This window comes from Melozone crissalis, unplaced genomic scaffold (assembly GCF_028551555.1).
Source record: "Melozone crissalis strain CALT ecotype California unplaced genomic scaffold, PUWL_Pcris_2 ptg000107l_1, whole genome shotgun sequence".
Lineage (NCBI taxonomy): Eukaryota > Metazoa > Chordata > Aves > Passeriformes > Passerellidae > Melozone > Melozone crissalis.
Window position 1 is genome coordinate 2,183,461 of NW_026535884.1, and position 19,938 is coordinate 2,203,398.

At 43.8% G+C, this 19,938-nt stretch overlaps 1 protein-coding gene across 4 annotated transcripts; it reads left to right on the forward strand.

The window, feature by feature from the left end:
* Positions 1-3,845: 3,845 nt before the first annotated feature.
* Positions 3,846-14,685, forward strand: ERRFI1 (ERBB receptor feedback inhibitor 1). 4 transcript variants are annotated; one of them, XM_054292107.1, is made up of 4 exons: positions 3,846-3,863; positions 10,812-11,008; positions 11,125-11,201; positions 12,172-14,685. In XM_054292107.1, exons 2-4 carry the CDS (start codon positions 10,887-10,889, stop codon positions 13,365-13,367), a joined length of 1,395 nt encoding a protein of 464 aa, XP_054148082.1. In that variant the 5' UTR covers positions 3,846-3,863; positions 10,812-10,886; the 3' UTR covers positions 13,368-14,685. The 4 variants fall into 4 exon arrangements, with proteins under 4 accessions (XP_054148082.1, XP_054148080.1, XP_054148083.1 ...); XM_054292105.1 differs by lacking the exon at positions 3,846-3,863 and adding an exon at positions 4,436-4,489 and having other exon boundaries at positions 12,172-14,684; XM_054292108.1 differs by lacking the exon at positions 3,846-3,863 and adding an exon at positions 4,628-4,645.
* Positions 14,686-19,938: the final 5,253 nt, after the last annotated feature.

The following is a 19,938-nucleotide window of genomic DNA, read 5'->3' on the forward strand; positions in this document are numbered from 1 at the left end:
CCCTGTGCAGCAGGAATACAAGTATAAAGGTTAACTGCTTTGTAATCTGGGAGATGTTCATCCACTCATGCACCAGCACATCATTCACAGCCACTGCAGCAGTCTCTGACTTCGTGTCAGTTCTGCAGCAAGTCTCATGTGTCCCACATGTATTGTTTTTTCCCCTGGAATAAACATGAAAAGCAACATTAAGTTGCTTTCCCTCACTTCAGGGTGGTACACGTTCAAAACTCAGATAACCAAGAACTTTCTTATCTCCATCGTTTGTTTACATTTTCATGTCAGAGAGTACCACCAGAGTCCTTAACCTCAACGTTCATATGCAGATCCACTCAGGCAGATTAGCACAGAACAGAGCAGGAGATAAGTACCTGAATAAGATAAAATGCAGCTACACAAGGATTGCACAGTTTAACTCCTGCTGTGCACATCCTGCTTCTACTTGAGGCAAAGGCTGTGATTTTTAACAAAGAGCTAAGAGCCACATGATAACTCATTTCTTTTGGAAGCCAGCATCCAAGCTGAGGCAATTGTCTTGAATTTTAATCTGCTGAATAATGACAGAATTCAGGACTTCTCATGATGGAAAGATGGATTCATAAACCACCTTCTGCACTGCATTTTGTCAGGTTTGCTCATCCCAGGCAATGCCTTACCAAAGGGTTCAGAAAGGCTTCATTTGAAATAACTTGTGACACATGATCTTGGCTCTGCAGAAACAGCTCTGGAGGTGCAGCAGAAATGCATCCACAGCACCCTCACTCACATAACTAGTCATGCAAAAACGAACACCACAGCATCCAACTTGCACTCTGTTTACCTCTCTTCAGGAAAGCTTTTCCTCTCTGATGACTGACCACAATTACCTTTTCTAGTCATTAGCAAGGCCAAAAAGAAAAGTGTCTAAGCTACTCATTCCCTTTCAGGCAACCAGACAGGAGGCAATGCTTACCAGAGAGCATGGAAAAAAAACCCCAAGCTTCCTGCTCAGGAGCATCTACCACAAATAACTTTGATTAAGCAATAATACAGCAGCAGCTACTGTAAAACAAAGTTGTTTATAGAAGGAGGCTTAAAAAAATCACAACAATCTAAAGAGCTTTATCTAACAGGAGCTTTATCTATATTAAAATACATATCTATTATTTTCCACTGTCTTTCAGTATTAAGTTTTTTGTAATTTTCTATCTTCCTAAAAAGATTTTGCCTTTTGCTTCTCTAGCTGCTGCTTTACATGTATGCCTTTCTCCTGTCACCCTAGGACATTCTCAAAATAAACAGAAGGAGCAACTGAAAATTTTAAGTGTTGAAAACAGGAAATATGAAGGGGACTGAAATCATTGGAAAGGTACAGGCTGCAAAGCAAACTACAAACAGGACAACTGATCAAAGGAGATTGAATATCTCTGGTATTCTCTCTGCAAAGAGAATCCTCAAATGAAAGGTAGTATCATGAATGAAAGACCATACCATTTTTTTCCCCACAGAATTCAGACATTTCATTTATTAAACACAGAAAAGTCTGCTCTCCATCTCCAAACCTGCTACAGGAGAAGTTTAAGGCCTCTCATCATACTGAGCTGTTGTTTTTAGCAGAGTTGTTATTAGTATTGATGACCCATGGTGTTGAAGGCTGCTCAGGAGTTAGTCCTCAGGGCACTTAGCAAATTACAAAATGTGGTTTACACATGCCTACAGAACTATGAGGTGGTTGCACAGAAGGGAGAGAAATGGGAATGTAACTGTTGCTGCAGAATTCAATTTCCTCTGTCCTCAAGTCAGCACAGAAACTGCTGCAAGTGAGACCATTACTAAATGTTTTTATTCAGAAGAACAATCAGAAATTTAAGGCATGGAGTTTTAGTGAACAAAGGCCACAGGTAAAGTTATTTAAAAGTAAGAGACAAAAATTCCATACAATTACATGGACGTGAACTAACTCCAAAATTATCTAACAAAATAAAACAAGGCCTGCTGATAGAAGTACAGAACCACAGGATAACACTTGTACGGAATACCAGAAAGATCTTTTCCTGGATCAAAGATGCTCAGGTACAAACAAGCAAAGAAGCCAAACGTCTGTTATTCCTCATGTGCCACCACAGAGGCACTACAAGGGTTTGTCCTACTCAAGTCATGGCAACATTCTGTGAAAAACATTTCAAAGACAAGTTTGTCCTTTGTATCCATTCATTACACTTAGGGCTGTTTGCATATCAGTCAGTACGTACTTCAACACAGCAGAATTTATAAAATAAAAAGAGAAAAAAAAAGGAAAATAAAAAGAAATTACTTTCTCCTCATGCAACCAGGACAATTTAAACTTGAGATAACTCATGTTGCAGGGCCAGCTTATCCACAGAAGTAATTAGTCACGGTGCTCAAGTCCAGAACAATAGAAGTACAGCAAATACTTGGAAGCAGCCTCTGAGCACGTACAGTCCAGAACACAAACATCCTGCAGGCTCTGCTAAGTGCACCCCAATTCATCAAAATCACAAACCCACACTCTCTCCCCTCCTGCCTTTTGATAGTTTCTACTTCCCCCTATATTCTTTTCACTTTCTCTCACCTGCATAACCTGTCCAGTCAAATTTAGAGGAGCTCTTCATCATTTTTCACACTGGAAATCTCTCCTAGGTTATAACCCGGCCCTTTTTCCTCACAGCCCCTGTATTTTAACAGCAGTACAACAGATCTTATGATAAAAATACATAAGTAGGAGATCTTATTGTCCCTAAGAACAAGGATGGATGGGGGGACTTTCACCAGAGGTCAAAAGAAACCCCAAAGAGAAAAGAGGAGAAGTCAACTGCAGACATGCATCACATCATGCACTGAAATCAAGAATTCTTCTTTCTTAAAATATCAGTAACTATTCCAGTTCAAAGAGTATAGATAGAAGACATTTTGTGGATCCTATTGTCAGCATCTCTCAATGCTGTGAGTTCCAAGAGTCCCACACTGGTCTTTCTTTCTCCAACAAAGAAATTATTGCAGGGTAGAGCAAAACCGATCAAAAGCCTGATTCTTATTGTTTATGCTGTAATGCACAGCATCACTTGTAAATGCTCTCGAATCTTTAAATAGCAGCTTTCACCATGAATCCTCCTTTTCTTACACTGTAGTTTATTTACCACCACGAATCTATGTCTAGATACAAAATACCGTCAAATCTGTGAGATCCCACCCATATTTTCTCAAGATGCCAAACAAATCATTACACATAAAGGCAAATTTATTTCAACACAAACATGCCTATTTCAAGAAAACTGACATTCACAAGACCAACTCCTACAACAGTGAAAAGGTTTGGGGTTTTCTCTCCTTCCGGTAATAGTAAAGGACAGGGATTCCCCGTGACTGCAAAACACTCGGTCACCAACACGCGTGGGCATAGGCTGGCCCCACCTCGGACCCGTTTACGAGAGAAAATCATGAGGCACCGACCGGGAAACACGGCGGGGGAAAGGGAGAGAGAAGCACCGGGGGAGGGGGAGAGAGAGAAAAGCACCGGAGGGGAGAGAGAGAGAGAAGGGCCAGGAGGGGGAAAGAGAGAGAAGCACAGGGGGAGAAGAAGCACCGAGGGAGGGGGAGAGAGGGAGAAAAGCACCGGGGAGGGGAAGACAGAGAAGCACCGGGGGGCAAAGCACCGGGAGCCGCGGCCGCCGCCTCCCCCCGGGCCGGGCCCCGCGCTCCAGCCCCGCTCGCTCGGGAGTCTGGCCGGGAGTGAGCGCTCCCTGCTGCCGGCAGGGACGGCTCGGAGCCCGGGGAAGGCGGAGGGAGATTCCCCGCACAGACGTGCAGTGCGGTGCCCTGACAGCAGCGGGACAGGACCGCGACAACCGGGGAGCACACAACGAGTGAGTGCCGCCCCAGGAAACGGGAACGCGGGCACGGGAGAAGCGGGGAGCAGCTGCCCTGAGGGATCAGCCAGGGAAAAGCAAACAGAGGGACGGGGCAGGAGGCCGAGCGCTGGAGAACCGAGCGGCACCGCCTCAGCATCCCTGGGCGGACGCTGCCTGCCCGCCGCTGTGAGGGGCCGAGCGCGAACTCCTGGTTCTTCCCCCCCGCCTGGCGAACGCCGCGCTCACTGAGCCCGGAGGCGGCCGGTCCCGCAGGCCGGGGCGGAAGGGGCTGCCAAGGCGGAGGCGGCCCCGCCCCGAGGGCGCCCCGGGGGCCGTTCCCGCCGGCGGGCACGGAGCGGCAGCAGCAGCGGCACCGCCTGCGCTCGGACCCCGGCGGGAAGCGCCACGGCCCCCGCGCCCGGCGGAACCGGAAACCGCCTCACCGCCCTCACGGGCGCGCGCATCCCGCCCCTTTCAGGCCTCCCGTGACGAAAGTGCCGCGCGGAGCGGGGCGGGGCCACCCGCGGCTCCGCCCCCCTGCATAAGAGCGGCGGCCGGCGCGCGCCGCGGCAGTGACCGGCGCTGGGGCGGCGCATGCGTGTGGCGCCGGCGGCCGCGCGGAGCTGCGCGACACTGTCGGGGTGAGTGAGTGACGGCCCCGCGGCGCCTCCCGCGCCCATGGCGGCCCCCGCGCCCGCCCGCCGCACCGGGGCTGCCCGCCCGCCTCGGGCCCGCACCGTCCCTGCCGCGCCGGGCCGCGCCGCTCGGGAGGGAAGCGGGGGCCGGCGGATCCGGCGGTACACGCGAGTTGGTCGGGCCGCGGTGCCGGGGTTGGCCGAGCCCGGGGCTCGGAGCGGCGGTGCGGCCCCGCCGGCGGGCGGGCGTGAGCGCCGGCGGCGCGGCGGGAGGAGCCGGGAGCGCGGTCGGCGCTGAGGGGGCGGGGGGAGCAGGGCCGGAGCCGCTGCGGCTCCGCTCCCCCGGGGCTGGCGGGGGATCCCGGGGCGACACCGGCCCCGGTGGCTGCGGCCGCGGTCCCTGTGAGGGGGACGGGACCCGCCCGGGCTCAGCGCTGCCCGCAGCCACATTCTTGAAAATCAACGTGGCGTGCCACGCGTTTTGTGCCTGAGCCGAAACAGTATCAGGGCTCTCTCCCTCCTTCCGAGCTGCTCCTGTGAGTAAACAAGAGACCGCACTGTGGGCTCAGGCTCTGCGCTTCGCACTCTAATTTAGGCTGGCTTAATTTAGAATAAACATTTCTTTGTGACTTAATACCTCATTACGCACTTATGCTCGATTTTCTAAAATAGCCAGTCTGTGGTGGTTAAATCTGGAGACATCGCTGTATCCTGAATTCAGCATTGACAGCAGAGCGAGCTGGGGACTCCAGGGAGGCTTCAGTGCTCTCCTGTCACTGACCAAGGGCCCTGTGCTGATTATTCTGAATAAGCAAAAAACATATTGTACTTGATCCAAAGATAACAGTACCTCGTTACAGATTAGCTGGATGGGAAAGGCTCTGGGGACAAGGTGTCTTTGGTCATTTTGGGAATACCTGAATCTTTGTTGTACTGGAATGGCAGGTGAATGATGCCTCTGCATCACAAATGCATTTGTGAATTGCACTTATAATCTGTTAAACTACTCAATGTACTTTATGCACAAGCTTAGCTGTCATTCCTTAGTAATCTATCAATATGGCATAATTTTCTGATTTTTTTTTTAATAGAAACCTACCTGTTGAGTTGGTGGGCACATGTTCTTGGTGAAGCCCTGTGTCTGCCATGCTCTGCAGTACAGGACTGATTTCAGAGAAATACAGCTCCAGTTCTCTGTAGTAGAAAAGAGAATTAAAACTTATCACAGTGTGTCTAACACTATGGTTATGAGTCTGAGTCAGCTAGAAAGGAATTTTTATTTCCTGAATGTAAGCTGTCTATATTCACATTAAAATTTTCAGGAGGGTGAAGTACCATACCTTAAGCATGCATCTGAAATCTGACAAGCAGAGGCAAGGCAATTGCCTTGCTATTTAATTATTAGTTTTCTACTGGCAATTTAAAGGTTACTCCCATTTGCTGTGTAGGACTGTGAAATGGTAGCCCAAATTTTAACTGAACTCAAACTCCTTGATGAACTGTGGTTCTTTGAATATATTCCAGTAGCTGACTGTTACAATCTAAATACAGAGTTTGTCTGCTGTTGAGTTGATTTGTCTGTTGTGTACCCATAGGATTAATTTTATTTGCAAGCACTCATGATTTGACTGTTTAGTGATCCTAGTCTATAATTCTTTACCACAAAGTGGTCCTTTTCTGGTTGGTAGAATGTGTAGAAAAATATCTCAAAGTTAAGAATGTAATTCATTTATACAATAACTGTAAAGAATATAATTCCTATAAATGGAAATACATTCTGAGGCCTGTATCTGAGCATGCTTTGGTCTGTGACTCAGGAATACTGAACTGCACTGTGGAGGTTTGGTGCATAGTAAAGATCTAATTATTTATTAAGTGAAAAGATTTAGACTGACTTTGTCATGAGCCTGTTTCTGCTAAGTGTTGGTCACTCAGACTTCATCTAGCTGCAAAGACAGAAGTACTTGAGGGATAAGAACTAGAGAAACAGAATTTTGAATATTTTTTACAAGTATTTGGAGTTCCAGAAAGTATATTAACAGCACTTAGGTTTTTAAAGTCCAATACTTGGAGGTCTAAATAATTAAATATTAAAAGGGGTGGCTCTATCTCAGGTACTGACATTAAATAGAAAGTCAGAGGAGAAAAAGGAAATTACATCACATTGTCAAATAAGGAACAGCTAGCTGGAGTGGATGACTTGTAGTGCAAAAATGTGCCCCTCCTCCTGTGAATTGCTTCTGAGATTTGTTAAAGATAATGTGGTGGCAAGGTGAGCAAAAATAGGTTGTGAATTTAAGGTAGACACGTTTCTTCCCCTCCCAGAGGGGCAAGCAGGTCTTATTTTTCCCTTTCCCTCTTTCCCATTTCTTACAAGAATTGTATAAGCTCCTTGTCAAGAGTGCTGCCTTTATAAAACCTGTCTAAAGTTTGTCCAGGCATTCAGAAATCTGTACAGCAAGTTTCTGTATCCCATAGCCATTAAATGAAACATTCTGGAGCATGCTTTGGTCTACTGTGCATAGCAGAAAGGTTTTCTTTGTTATGAACTTAACTTGCCTCAAATACTTGGTTGCACTGGGGCTGGGAGAACAGGAACAGAGGAATAAGATTGTGTGTGTGATCAGTGATAGGCAATAGGTTGGGCTAAATACATATGCAAATGCTGCTTAGTTTCTAAACAGAGGGTTACTGTTGTTATAACACAGGTATTTGTTAATATATATCTGTATGAAAACTATATTTGGGGTATTTGCTGTAATTCCGCTTACCACAAAAATCTGTCCACAGTTCTCACTGTGTAGATATGCTACTATTTATGGATACATTTGACTATTTTTGGCTTACACATTGCCATCCTGTTGAAGTCTGAAGGTTTATTTGGCTATATAAAAAAAAGCTTTAAAAATCAATCTCTTCCCCAATAATTGCTGTTATTGATATTTGTTAATCCCAGCACCTCCTTTGCTCTGTTCCCTTGCCTTACAGGGAAGGGTGGCACAGCTTCCTAAAGCACCAGCAAATCTTCCATTGCCTTGGCTTGTAAATGCCCTGTAGAAATCACCAGCCATACTTTTAGTTTGTACTCTGTTCCTCTGGAATAACACAAACTGTGCCATCTTCAACAGTGCTTCAATCTTCCCAAATGCCATAAACTGCATAAGTAGGTCAGACAGGCAGAGAACTGAAAGCCCATTCTGTGCAAATGAGCAGCACAGAAATGGGAGATCAGGAAAGCTTCATTACTGTGCAGGGTCCATTTTCTTTAGGAAATAGAGTTTGATGTTATTTATGGCTAAGTTTAGATCCTTAAACTTTTAAGGAGGCAGAATTGGGACAGCAGTTAACAGTGAAAACTGTTGATGTTTACATCTTCATGGCTGAATTTTGTAATTTGTTTTAATACCAATTCCTAGAATATAATATATACTACTCAGCTTTAGTAAGAGCATGCTGTCCAAAATATAAACTTTGTATTCAATTGTTGTTCTCATGTCTCCTCTTAAAATACTGTATTCAAACAAGCTTATGCACGTTTTAAAATACAAGCACCATTTCCCTAGACTCGACTGAAGAAGTACCTAGGTGGTTTAGTGAAAGCACTGCCTCTCTTGATATCCTAGCTTAAGGCACAGAGGACAGTTTCACAACTCTCTGAAATGTCAAATCACCTGTGAATTCCCAAAGAGCTCATTGATGAATGAAGCAAGCTTTATGGCTATATAAATTGTGCTTTATTTTTCAAAAAATAAAGACTGAAACAAGTGAAAATCACCTTTTCTTAGGGGATGTAAATATTTAAGTCTGTTTCAGATGTTGAGCTTAGCATTCCAGAGAGATTTCAGAGAGGTGATTGTGCAACCATCAGTCTTGAGAGCTGAGATTTAGACAGCATTCAGAAAGCTGACACAGTAATTACCAGCAGTGGTTTAGGCGTGGGATTTGCTGGAGGTTGGGCTTAACAAGCCCTGCCAGGGCTGTGTTATCAGAGCCAGCACGGTACCTGTGCTCCCAAACTCCAGCACTCGTTCCCCCCCTCGTTTTTATATCATAATCAATGTCTCATGGTCCTGTCAGATCCTGTACACACACTGAGGTGGAGTACAATCATTTGCTGACTAATCAGTGTTCTATACCAGAGGTTTTTTACCTTGTGACTTGCATTTGACTTCAGAAATATTGAAATGGATAGCAGGCATTAGTCTTAAGCTCTCTTAATTAATTTTCTTTCTTTTGTTGATTTGTTGCTAATAGGATAGGATCTGTGAGGCACAAAAAAAACAAATCACTGTTCAATACAGTGTGACCTGAGAAGAGGGAGGTTTTATTTGGAAATTATGTTGATATGAAGTAATTTTAGAATTGGTGCTATATGTGTATTGTATGCTTAAGTCATTAATAAATGCTGAAGTCATTTTGACAAATGGGTATCTCTATCCCTGAAGAGAGTGGTTCTACTTGCACTTACAGGATTGTGTTATTGCTTCCCAGGGCTCTGTGGTTTTATTTCATTTTGCTATGAAATATCTGCAGTTCCTGTTAGTGGGAAGGGTCTAACTGAACTGTGTTATGCAAAAATTTCCAGGGTTAAGCTAGATTTATAAGGAGGTTATGTGAAGAGGATGGTCTTTAGTAGAACCAGGAGGGCTGAATGAAGCAGGGCTGTGCTGCAGTACACAGAACACTGCTTCACTTCTGTTAAAGTCTCCTGGCTGGAGTTATTCTGAAATGCCTGCCTAAAATACATTGGGTATCTGGCAGTGAGTAAAACAACCCCACTTCTGTTGATGCAGACAGTCAGGATTGAGAAAACCATCACACTCCTGAAGAGAATGAGATTAGACAGAAATACAGAAGTTACTACAAAGTATAGAAGCCACTGTTTTCTTAAGAAATGATCAATATTGCACCAATTCAAAACTGAAAGAGCACAGCAGAGTTGTTCTTTCTCAAACAATTGTTTAGAAATTGCAAATAGTGATGCTGGATTGCAAACTAACCCTCAGGCACCTGGTTTACTGTCCTTAGTCCTGCTTAGGAGTTTGCCCATCCCTCACATTGCAGACCAGTGTAATGGATATTTTCTGCTAAAGGAAAAGGAAGATTACCCATCTGCATAGAATCTCTGGTTTTGGGCAGATTTACCACGAGCATAAGCTCCTGCCTGTGTCTGTACCACATTTTCCTGCAGTACCACTCTGTGAAGGGATTTTCTTGCCTTGTTTGCTGAGCCCTGATACAGCCAGCCCTCAGTTGTTGGTTGACTTTTCTTTAGATGGAATTCTTTTGGTGGTGGGATATGGACAAATTCACATTAATATTATAAGTTCGTAGTATTGATTCTCAAGCGAGATACAAATTAAACTTGTTTGTGTGGGGTTTGGTTTGGTAGGTTTTCTGTATGTTTTTTTAAACAGACCATATTGCACATGCTGAATGTAGGATATTTGTGTAGATGAGGCAGAGACCCAGAGAAGATTTTTTTATAGTCTTGGACTTAATTTTCTCCTGCCTTCAGAATGCTGACTAATTTTACATTTCCCCTTCCCCTCCCTGATGAATTTTCTAAACAAAGTCCTGTGAGTCAATTTGTTCAGTAGACTGATTACTTACTCAATATAAAGCAATTGCCAACATAATTTTTCTGCCATAAATGGACCAGATAAAGCATTCTTAACACGTTCAAAATAGATTTGAATGCAGCACAGCAGTGTGAGCTGAGATCATTTCAAATCACTAGATTTCCAATTTGTTTGAAATATCCAGAAGACTTGAGGCTGTTTTAAAGTATCTTAATGTTTAAGTTAATTAAAAATAGTTAGTGTTTTATGTAAAAGAAGTTTTAGAATTCTAATTCAAGCAGTCAATAATTCTGTCAGAGCAAAGGTTGTGGAAGATAATACTTAACAGCAGTTACGTGCTGGTTACACTGGAAGCTAAAATCTCTAGCAGAAAGATACAACTGAAGGCAGCTACTGGAAGGTTAGATTATTCTAGAAAACTTTTTTAAAAAAAGTTTTTTTGCATGAGTAACTACTAGTTTATGTACAAGAACTGAAGTTCTGGGATACACAACTGCCATATATCAGTACCTTAACATATTTTTCCTTTTTTTCTATGTAGTTCTTTAAGAGAACTTACCTGTTTTGTACTTTATTTTTGCAATCAGAGTCAAAACAAGAAGCTTGGTCAAGTTTTCCAGTTGGCAAGTATTAGGATGGGAGGCCTTTCTACAGAGCTATTTAATTCCTTGAATGCTGAAATTTCACAGGAGACATGGAACAACATCAGGTTTGCATTTCTGACATTTGTGTTCTCCCTCTTGAAGGGAATGAAAACTGCAGGAAACCTGCCAAGTCCTGAATATCAAGGGTTGTGAGACATCCTCAGAGAGCACTGCACCATGTCAACTGCAGGAGTTGCTGCTCAGGAGATGAGAGTCCCCTTAAAAACCGGATTTCTGCACACCAGTCAAGGCATGGGCAGCCTGAAAACCTGCTGGGGCACCCACAGTGGATTTGAAAAGTGAGTGAGGCTAAAATTTATCTTTAAGTCTATGAAATGACTGTTACGAATACTTGTGCCAGTACAGACCTATGGTTCATTTACAGTGAAGGCTTTTTTTTTTCCTTTTTTTTTAGTACTTTCTTCAATGTGGAGCCTATAGCAGTGACATATAATTTAAACTCATCAACCGAGCAACATTTGCCATCCATGGGTAAGTCCCGGTGTGACCGAGCCGGGGAAGTGTCGGGGATTTGTGCAAACCCTGCGGGCGCCGCTCTGGGCTGGGCCTGCTCCCTGCTGGCAGCTCCAGGAACCGACAGCACTTCGAACAACGCCATCGAGTCCAGCCATGGCTTGTTCTTGTTTCTTTTCTCATCACGCTGTGTGATTTCAATATCATGTGCAGCCTAGCAGAGGTTGCTTTAGATAATAATGACTGCCTAATGCAAAGCAGAAAAACTCCTGGATCGTTTTTGTGGTCTTTTTTTCTGGCTTTAACTTTTTTGAATCTTCTGTTGTATTTGCTTGTCTTTCTAATACATTCATATGCACCCATATGTGCAATGCATGTTCATGTAGATAACCACCTTTATGATTATCCTTATAGCCACCATTCCACATGGTTTTGTGATTGCACTTACACATAAATCCATGTGAGTCTGGGTAGAGACAGCACTTGGAAGCATCCAAGTGTTTTCCAGTCCCCTCCCATTCACTTTGTACTTAGGAGGCCTCTGAGTTGCCATTACACTTTTGATGGAAAAAATATTTGGTAAAAAAATTACTCATTGTAGTCTTATGCTGGGATCTTTGTAGGTCTCTTGCTTATGCTTGGGGTCTCTTGAACTACCTCATTTAACTAGAGCACTGGTCTAAAACAATAAGATAATCTGCTACTATCTTAACTAATGCATAAATCCACAATCAGACATGATCTGCAATACCTGCATTTCACTACTAATGCATAAATCCACGACCAGATGTGATCTGCAATACCTGCATTTCACTACTAATGAAAATCCACAGCCAGATGTGATCTGCAATACCTGCATTTCACTACTTCAAGACATTAAGCAGACATTACTCACTGTTGCATTAGAAGGAATTAAATATGCAGTGACAGAGTTGTGTGTTGGAGTATTACTTAGAAAAGCATCTCTAAGAATTTCTCACTTTTTTAGGGCACTCTTCCAACCAGCCTTCCATGAATGACCACGTTGCTGGAAGTTGCATCCAAGTCCCATCTCAGAAATCCAGTCCACCTCCTGTGAGTCCCAAAATTGAACAGCCAATTTCAAGGTATGACGACCACCTCGTTCCTGGCTTCAGTAAACTCTCACTGACCATGGGCTGTGTTTCTGAAGAAACCCCTCCTCACATGCCAATAAAAACTGGACCAATTCCATTTCTGTCTGCATCTTCTAATGACCGCAGCTGCAGGCCACTGCCCCCTCTGCCCATATCTGAAGACTTTGCTCCAGATGAGGTTGACAAAGAGGTGGAATTCCTGACTAGCTCAGACACTGACTTTTTGTTAGAAGATTATGAACTTCCTCCTTTCAAATCCAGTGCTCCAAGCCGGCGGAGCTTTAGGGGCTGTGGACAAATCAATTATGCGTATTTTGATTCTCCAGCAGGACCAAAAGCAGAAGAAGCCAACCCCACACAAAGCCTCAATGTGTACATATCCAGTATTTATCCTCCCCCCCAGCAGCTGCATCGGCGCCTGCGAAGGTCCCACTCTGGGCCAGCTGGATCTCTCAACAAACCCATAGTGAGACTAACTGGACACTTCAACAGGTCATCTCCAACTTCTGATGAAGATAAACCAGAGATTCCACCGAGGGTTCCCATTCCCCCACGGGCTCTCAAGCCAGACTACAGGAGGTGGTCAGCAGAAGTTGCTTCCAGTGCATACAGTGATGAAGACAGACCCCCCAAAGTGCCCCCTCGAGAGCCTTTGTCCCGCAGCAATTCCCGCACCCCCAGCCCCAAAAGCCTCCCATCATACCTCAATGGGGTCATGCCCCCCACCCAGAGCTTTGCACCTGATCCTAAATATGTCAGCAGCAAAGCTCTACAAAGACAAAACAGTGAAGGATCTTCCAACAGGGTCCCTTGCATTCTTCCAATTATTGAAAATGGTAAGAAGGCCAGTTCAACGCACTACTATCTGCTACCAGAGAGACCTCCCTATTTGGACAAGTATGAGAAATTCTTCAGAGAAGCAGAGGAGAGGAGCTCTAACACTGAGGTTCAGTCCTGGTCTGGTGACTGCACAGCCACCTCAGCCCCAATAAAGCTGGACTCAAAGCCCAGAATGGACATGGGTGGTCCCCTGAAAAGAAAACACCTGTCCTACGTGGTTTCCCCTTAGTGCCTGGGAGCACAGGCTCAGCTCAATTGCTTGGGATGGAGCTGAACTTTATCATGTTACAAAGTTCTTACAGATAATGAAGTAGGAGCAGTTTGTCCTCTGAGAACTGAAAAGTGGATGGTAAAGTCCTCTTATGCTGCATATATTCGATATGTTTCTTAAGACTTTTCTTGTCTTGGTATGTAAGCTGAAAACCTACTAAGATTCCACAGAAACATGGAGGGATAGTAGTCACAGTTGGCCAGTTGTATGCTACCTAGATGAACATGTTTGGTAGTCAAGATTATTTTAAAAAAAATTTAAAAATCAATCCTTGCTTAAGAGTCACTTATAAAGCAAACAACAGACCAAGTAATGCAGTACAGTTTTTGTAATAGCTATTTTCCAAAATTCCTTTTACACAGTAATTCTACTGAGAACAGACTGTCCTCTTTTACTAGGATATGTCTGATAAGGTAAATGCAAGATAAGATACCCACTTCAAGACTTGGCAGGCATATTGGAAGTGCATTTTGAAAGATTAATCTATCTTACAAATTAATTTGATGCTAATAGATTTTTAAAGTGAGTTAGATTTTGTGAATTCAGTTGCTAGACACACTTGGCTCAATTTTGCAGTTTTTCCTAGAAGAGACCTGGACCAGCTATTGCTAAGCCTCTGCTGCTGCTCTTTTCCTGCTGGATCCTAGAAATGTGTGAATGTGTCCTGAGCAGCCACAGGGCTGCTGTTAGGTAGGCAGTAACAACCACGTGCTCACCTAGAGTCTGAAATGATGACTGTATTAAATACAGAAACACAGCACAAGCTGGCCTTGTGTTCTGGGTTCTGTTCAGTATTTTAGGGGAGGAGGAGGAGGAGGGTATGAGGAAAAAACAAGATTCCATTTATGAACAGTGTCAGTCCCATCTCTTGCTGCTTCAGATGCTGCTTTTGCTGTTTTTCCTCACTGTGCCTCAGCCATTCACTGAAGTTCACTGAGGTGCCACCCTGGCAGTTCCTTGTGCTCAGTTTGGTTACATTTATCGTCTCACAGATAAGCACAAGAGAAGGGGTGCTCATTAACAGGGGTGCAGAAGATGAATGTGTTCCTCCTGACAGAAGTAAACAAGGTGTTTACAGTTTAAACTGCTGAATGAGATGTGTGAGCTATTTTAAGCTTACTTTTTATTTGTTTTAGTACAAACTAAATGAAGGTGAAATACATGCTATAGAAATGCACTGATATTTCTGCATCGTGTACAGTATTGAATAAAAAATAATTCACTTTGTATTTTGAATATTGTCATGTCTTGAGTTTAATAAAGTTATAAAATACTTATTTATGATACATTTTGGTTTTTTGTTTTATTGAATAGTGCATGCAATTCCATTTTAGTTCTGCATTTACTGGAAAGTTCAAAGTTAGTAATGTTAAATGTGCAACAGATGTTGAATTCAGCTTGCATTTAATTTTTCTGCAGAAGTGTTCAATAACTCACATTGCACACCATTAATTTTAATTTCACCCTACTAACTGGTAGCATGGTGTCTATAGTTTTGTGCTGATAATAAAACAACTAAATTCTGTAAGATTAAGTTATCTGGCCTAACATTATTAATGATTTTGGTTTTTTCTAGAGTCACCTATAGTAAATTAGCCACCATTGTACAGAAAGGAAAGGGCAGAAGTGTTCCTGTCTTCAATTCCTTACCTGCTAAAAACCAGCATGGTTAAAAGGGGGAAGAAATTGTGAATATTTATCACAAAGCAAGCATATCTCACCCCACAGTATGCAGGCCATGGATGAGGTTACTGAAGATAGAAAGCATCACACAACTTGGATCCTCTGGCTGTGTGTGCAGGCAAACTCTTGCCTTGGTCTGGCAGTGGGTTTATTTCAGAGTAAACCAGGGTACCAGCCTTGGAATTGTACTGGATGTGACAAATGTCAGATGCAGTTTTTCAGTAATGCCCAATCCCTGTCTCTTACACCTTGGAGAGTTGCTGAGATTTATTCAGGAAGGTGCTTGAACTCCTCCTGCTGTGCCACAGCACTAAGAGCCCATGCAGATGATAGGTTCCAAAACATAAACAAGTTACCTAATCCTGTGCCAGGCTTTCAGTTCATATTCAGCCCACTGAAAGCTCTGCTTTCCCTCCACCCCCTGGGTTTTTATAAGATGAAAGGGCAAAATCTATGCTTAAAACTGATTATATTTAAGGGGAAGGCTGTAACTCTCGGGCCCCAAAACATTGTAAACTCTCAGTTCCACCATCAGTGCTGCAGCACACAGATTTACACTGCCAGGCTGCAGCTCTGCCTCCCAGACTGTTAGAGCTGGCACAGGCTCAGTACTTGTCATTCCAGTAGAACTCCTCCAAACCCAAGTAATGCCCTACAAATCTCTCCTGGCTTTTGCCTCTGGGTGCCAACTCCATTCCTGGTACTCCACATTTTTACCTTAAACACATCTGGTATAAAATAGGGTGTTTGTTACAGTACCTCCAGCCCTGCATTCCAGCACATATTTCACTTCTGTTAGCAGTAGAGGTGCCCTAAGAACAGCTCATGTAGCAGCAGAAGGTTTTTCACTTGAGCTGCTTCTGTGTACAAGCTATTATCATATTTATAGTGCTGAAAAACTCGAAACCATTATAAAACTTACACTTTTGAATGGTCTTACATAACCTTTTCTGAAATTCCTTAAACATTTAAGACTTGACCTAACCTCCATGTGTTTTTCTAGGAAAATAAGAATTGCATACTCCTTTTCTGAGGGTATTGGTACTGGCCACTTGGCCCTGAGTGTTAAAAAAAAAAAAAAAAAAAAATCACTCTAGTGATGTTGGCTTTCCTATTGTGAGCTGTGTCAGCTGAATTACAGCACAATGTTAAGAAGTTAACATTTCAGAAGTTAAGCAAGGATTTGCTTGGCTGTGAGCAAGACATTCAAACAGGTTACAGAGCTCAAATGCCTCTTGAGTGCAAGGAAAGTATCTTACAGGCAAGGAAAGTATCTTACAAGTCTTACAGTGTAAAATTTCACTGTTTTATCTTTAAAATTCTCTAGTAAACAGATCTCACTGAGGACTTGGTCCACAATTCAGTGGTTCTTTTTGTGAAGGGGTCACTGAAAAGCAGGTGGAAGCCTTGCACTTATACACCAGATTCCTGTGCTTTGGGAATCAGTCTGCACGATCCAAAACCTATTTAATTTTCCAAGTGAGTAATTAAGGCTGTAGAGCTGTGGGGGAAGCTCTGCAAGTTCTGGCCAGAAGACATTTCTCTGCTCATCCCCTGGCACATGATAAGACTTGTCAGGACACAACATGCTTTTGCAACAGCCTGATCACATGTTTGAATATTTAGAGTTTGGACTCACTTGAGCAAGGCCTGACAGCTTTCCTCTTAGAGCTAGATTTGACTGGAATAATCACACTTCAAAGCAGTTACAACTTGATAAACTGAGGTTTGGAGGGTCCAGGAATTTGTGTTAAAGCAGGGCAGTTCTGCTCAGAGCCCCCTGACTGAAGGAGAAGGTTGCCCACACTGCTCCCCTGCCCTCAGCATCTCCTCCACCCCTCAGGAGCCCTGTTGGGACCACCCAGCCAGGCAGGGAGGACTCCTTGGTGTCAGGGGGCAGCAGCTGTGCTGGGGCAAAGGGGTTGTAATAAACTCCAGAGGGCTGGGCCCAGCACAGGATCATTGGGATGTGTCTGGCAGCAAAGCTGGGGAGAATGGGAGGAGGGTGCTGGGTCCCCTCTCCCCCAGGCTCAAAACCACTGATAGCACAAGCAAAAGCACGAGGAGTAACAACTGACAGCAAAAGGCATCTGTCATATTCACCCTGTTTGCAGAACACCCTTCACTTGGTGAGTCTGACTGGCAAATCAACCCAGAGGAGCTGAGTCTGGCTGTAACTAAAGGAAAGGATGTTTGCCTCACTTTTTCCTGAAAAGAAGAGGCTATGGTAGTACTAAGTGACTAGAAAAACCCATTAGCTTAACTTCACCATATTAACTTGCTGTTAAACAGATTAAGTCAGTAAATAACACAGAGCTGTAGCTGATCATCAGCTTCCTTTGCATCACAAGAGATAAACCAGAAAGTAAACCTGATTCGGAAGTATGCTGATTGACAACATCATTAAAATCTGCAGTCATTTAAATGGACTGATTGTTGTTGCTGTCATTAAGAGTTTTCCATTCACTCCCAGACTGCAGCAGGCACAATTACTGCCATCCTGAAACTGCACAAGAGCACCCAACAACATCACATGTGCTCCTGCTGCACAGGAGCAGGTTTTGTTTTTAAACAGTGTGAGTGAATTGTTAAGTTTGACATGAAAAAATAAAGTATCCTTCTAGTCCAGGGCAAAGACACCAATTTTGCAAGGGCAGTTACTACAACAGAGTAGTGGCTGATGGTGTTCAAACCAAGTCTTGTCAAGAATTCAGGGTTAAGATGATGGCCAGATCAGTCATGGTGGAATTCCCAGCCTTCAAACTCATGATTACAGACTGTGGCCCTTATAAACACTTTTAATATTACAAGCTGTATGTTAAATACATACTCACTGGATTATGTCAAGAAGGAAATTGGGGATGAAGGTAAACCCTCATTTTATCTGCTTGTAGGCACTCTGCAGTTAGGTAACCTATTGATTTTCTTTGGGTGTACTCAATGTTCCTAGGGTAAACTTTTGTTTGTAAAGTAGGCTAATCTTTCCATTTCCTGTCAGCTTGCCTTTCAGAACAGTTTGTATTCATTTAAAACTGAAAACATACAGCAAATGTTCTGTTTCACACAGCTTCCTGGCACTGAAAATCCAGCACACAACGTTTAATTATACTTATTAATATTCGTTAAATAGCACTGCAGAAATTTCTGGCTGCTGAGCTTGTGATTAGCATTTGTAAACTGAAAGAGGTGTTACCCCCACCCATCCTGCATCGTAATTCAGGCCTTGCATAATCCCCACCCAAATGCCTATTTTCATCCACAGAGCTCATTATTTTGTCTGAATCATACATGGAAGCCACACCCGTGATTGCTCATATACTGTTGCTATATTATTTATATATTGGTGTGCACCTTGATCCCAGTTGTGGTTCATTTTGGGAAAGGTGTTAGGTATTCCAGATTTTAAGTGGCATGCCACTGAAACATGGGAACCATGACTGCTATTCATTTCCTTACAAAGTGATTCAGAGGAAGAGCTGCTTCTTTCTGAAGATTAAAACTGTCATCCACACATCATTAACATGTGAAAGCCACAAAGTTAGAGAAGTGCAAATACACTGCCATGAAACACCAGAAGGAAAACTATGCCAGATCATCCCACCATACCCACCCTGAATCTGCTTAAGGATGCTAATTACTAATCATATTTAGCTGTTATAACATACTAAGAGGCCACCTCCATGCACCAGGTCTCTGGATCAAGCATGGGGTCATCAGGCCTGACACACCCTGCCCAGGTGACCAAGAGACATGATCTTGTTACCTATAATATTAATTTTACCTTTGTTAATGTGTTTATTCTTTTCACAACCACTTCAAGGACAGGGTCAGCACAACTGAGTGCCCCATGGAAGGGAACACACAACCAACCCTATAAACTTTGCAGTGGTGAAGTGTCCAGACTCTCCAGGAATTTACCAGCTTCAAGAAGTTCACACAAAGGACCACAGCAGCTCTGCCATGTTGAGTCCAGCTGCTCCATGGCAAGGGAGACACCAGTGAAAAGCAAGTGGGATTCAGTTTACTCTGAGAGGACAGCCTTGCAATCTCTGCATTGTCATCTGCATTTGTTAAGCAAAGTCCAGGGGAAAGAATCATATTAGGCTGCACTTGATTTCACTGACCCCACATCATGTTGATAAGTTATTCAAGAAAAGTTTTCCTGCACCTCAGTTCCACTCCCCAGCACTCAGAGCTTTAGCAGCTGGAATTGGGACTGGGCTGCTGTGATGCAGAATCTGCACAGCACCAGGCACGTGGCAGTGCAGAGGTCTCCAATGACACAGGGCAGAGGTGAGATCACACACCCTGACACATTCTGCTGCTCATGGGATTCAATTGCTAGTGGGAGGGAGGGTTGTCTTTTCAGAGTAACTTCTCATCATGGAGAAAAAACCCAATGAATGAAAGTAACTGCTTCATTAAAAGCCACAGGGACAGACAGCCCCACCTGAGACACCTTAAAAATGGATGCCAGCAAGGTGAATGTCAGTAAGCTCCTGCCTGAGGCTGAGGGAGAGCTCATGAGGCTCTGATGAAGAAGGGCTTGCCTGAAGGAAGGATGAACTGCTTAGTTCCTGAATCCAAGTTAAATGGTTTAGTGCTATTTTGTTAAAGGCTGACAGGCCTAACATACATACTGTTAAGGGTGAGGTGACCATGTGAGGACATTTTCCTCTACAGTCAATCATATCATGGCCAGTGCTGGATGCAGTACACAGCTGGGAAAAGCCAAGGACCCCATCACTCCCACTCACAGGGAATATCTTCAGGGAGGAGCAGCCTCTCCACTAAGACAGACAGACAGCAGGCATGGCCAGCAGTCCAAGCTGAGCTGGAGGTGATG

Excerpts from the sequence above, each read along its gene's own strand:
- ERRFI1 (XM_054292107.1), top strand. The coding sequence starts at position 10,887 with ATGTCAACTGCAGGAGTTGCTGCTCAGGAGATGAGAGTCCCCTTAAAA. Across the intron at positions 11,009-11,124 it reads ACCCACAGTGGATTTGAAAA|TACTTTCTTCAATGTGGAGC; the intron begins GTGAGTGAGGCT and ends CTTTTTTTTTAG. Across the intron at positions 11,202-12,171 it reads GCAACATTTGCCATCCATGG|GGCACTCTTCCAACCAGCCT; the intron begins GTAAGTCCCGGT and ends TCACTTTTTTAG.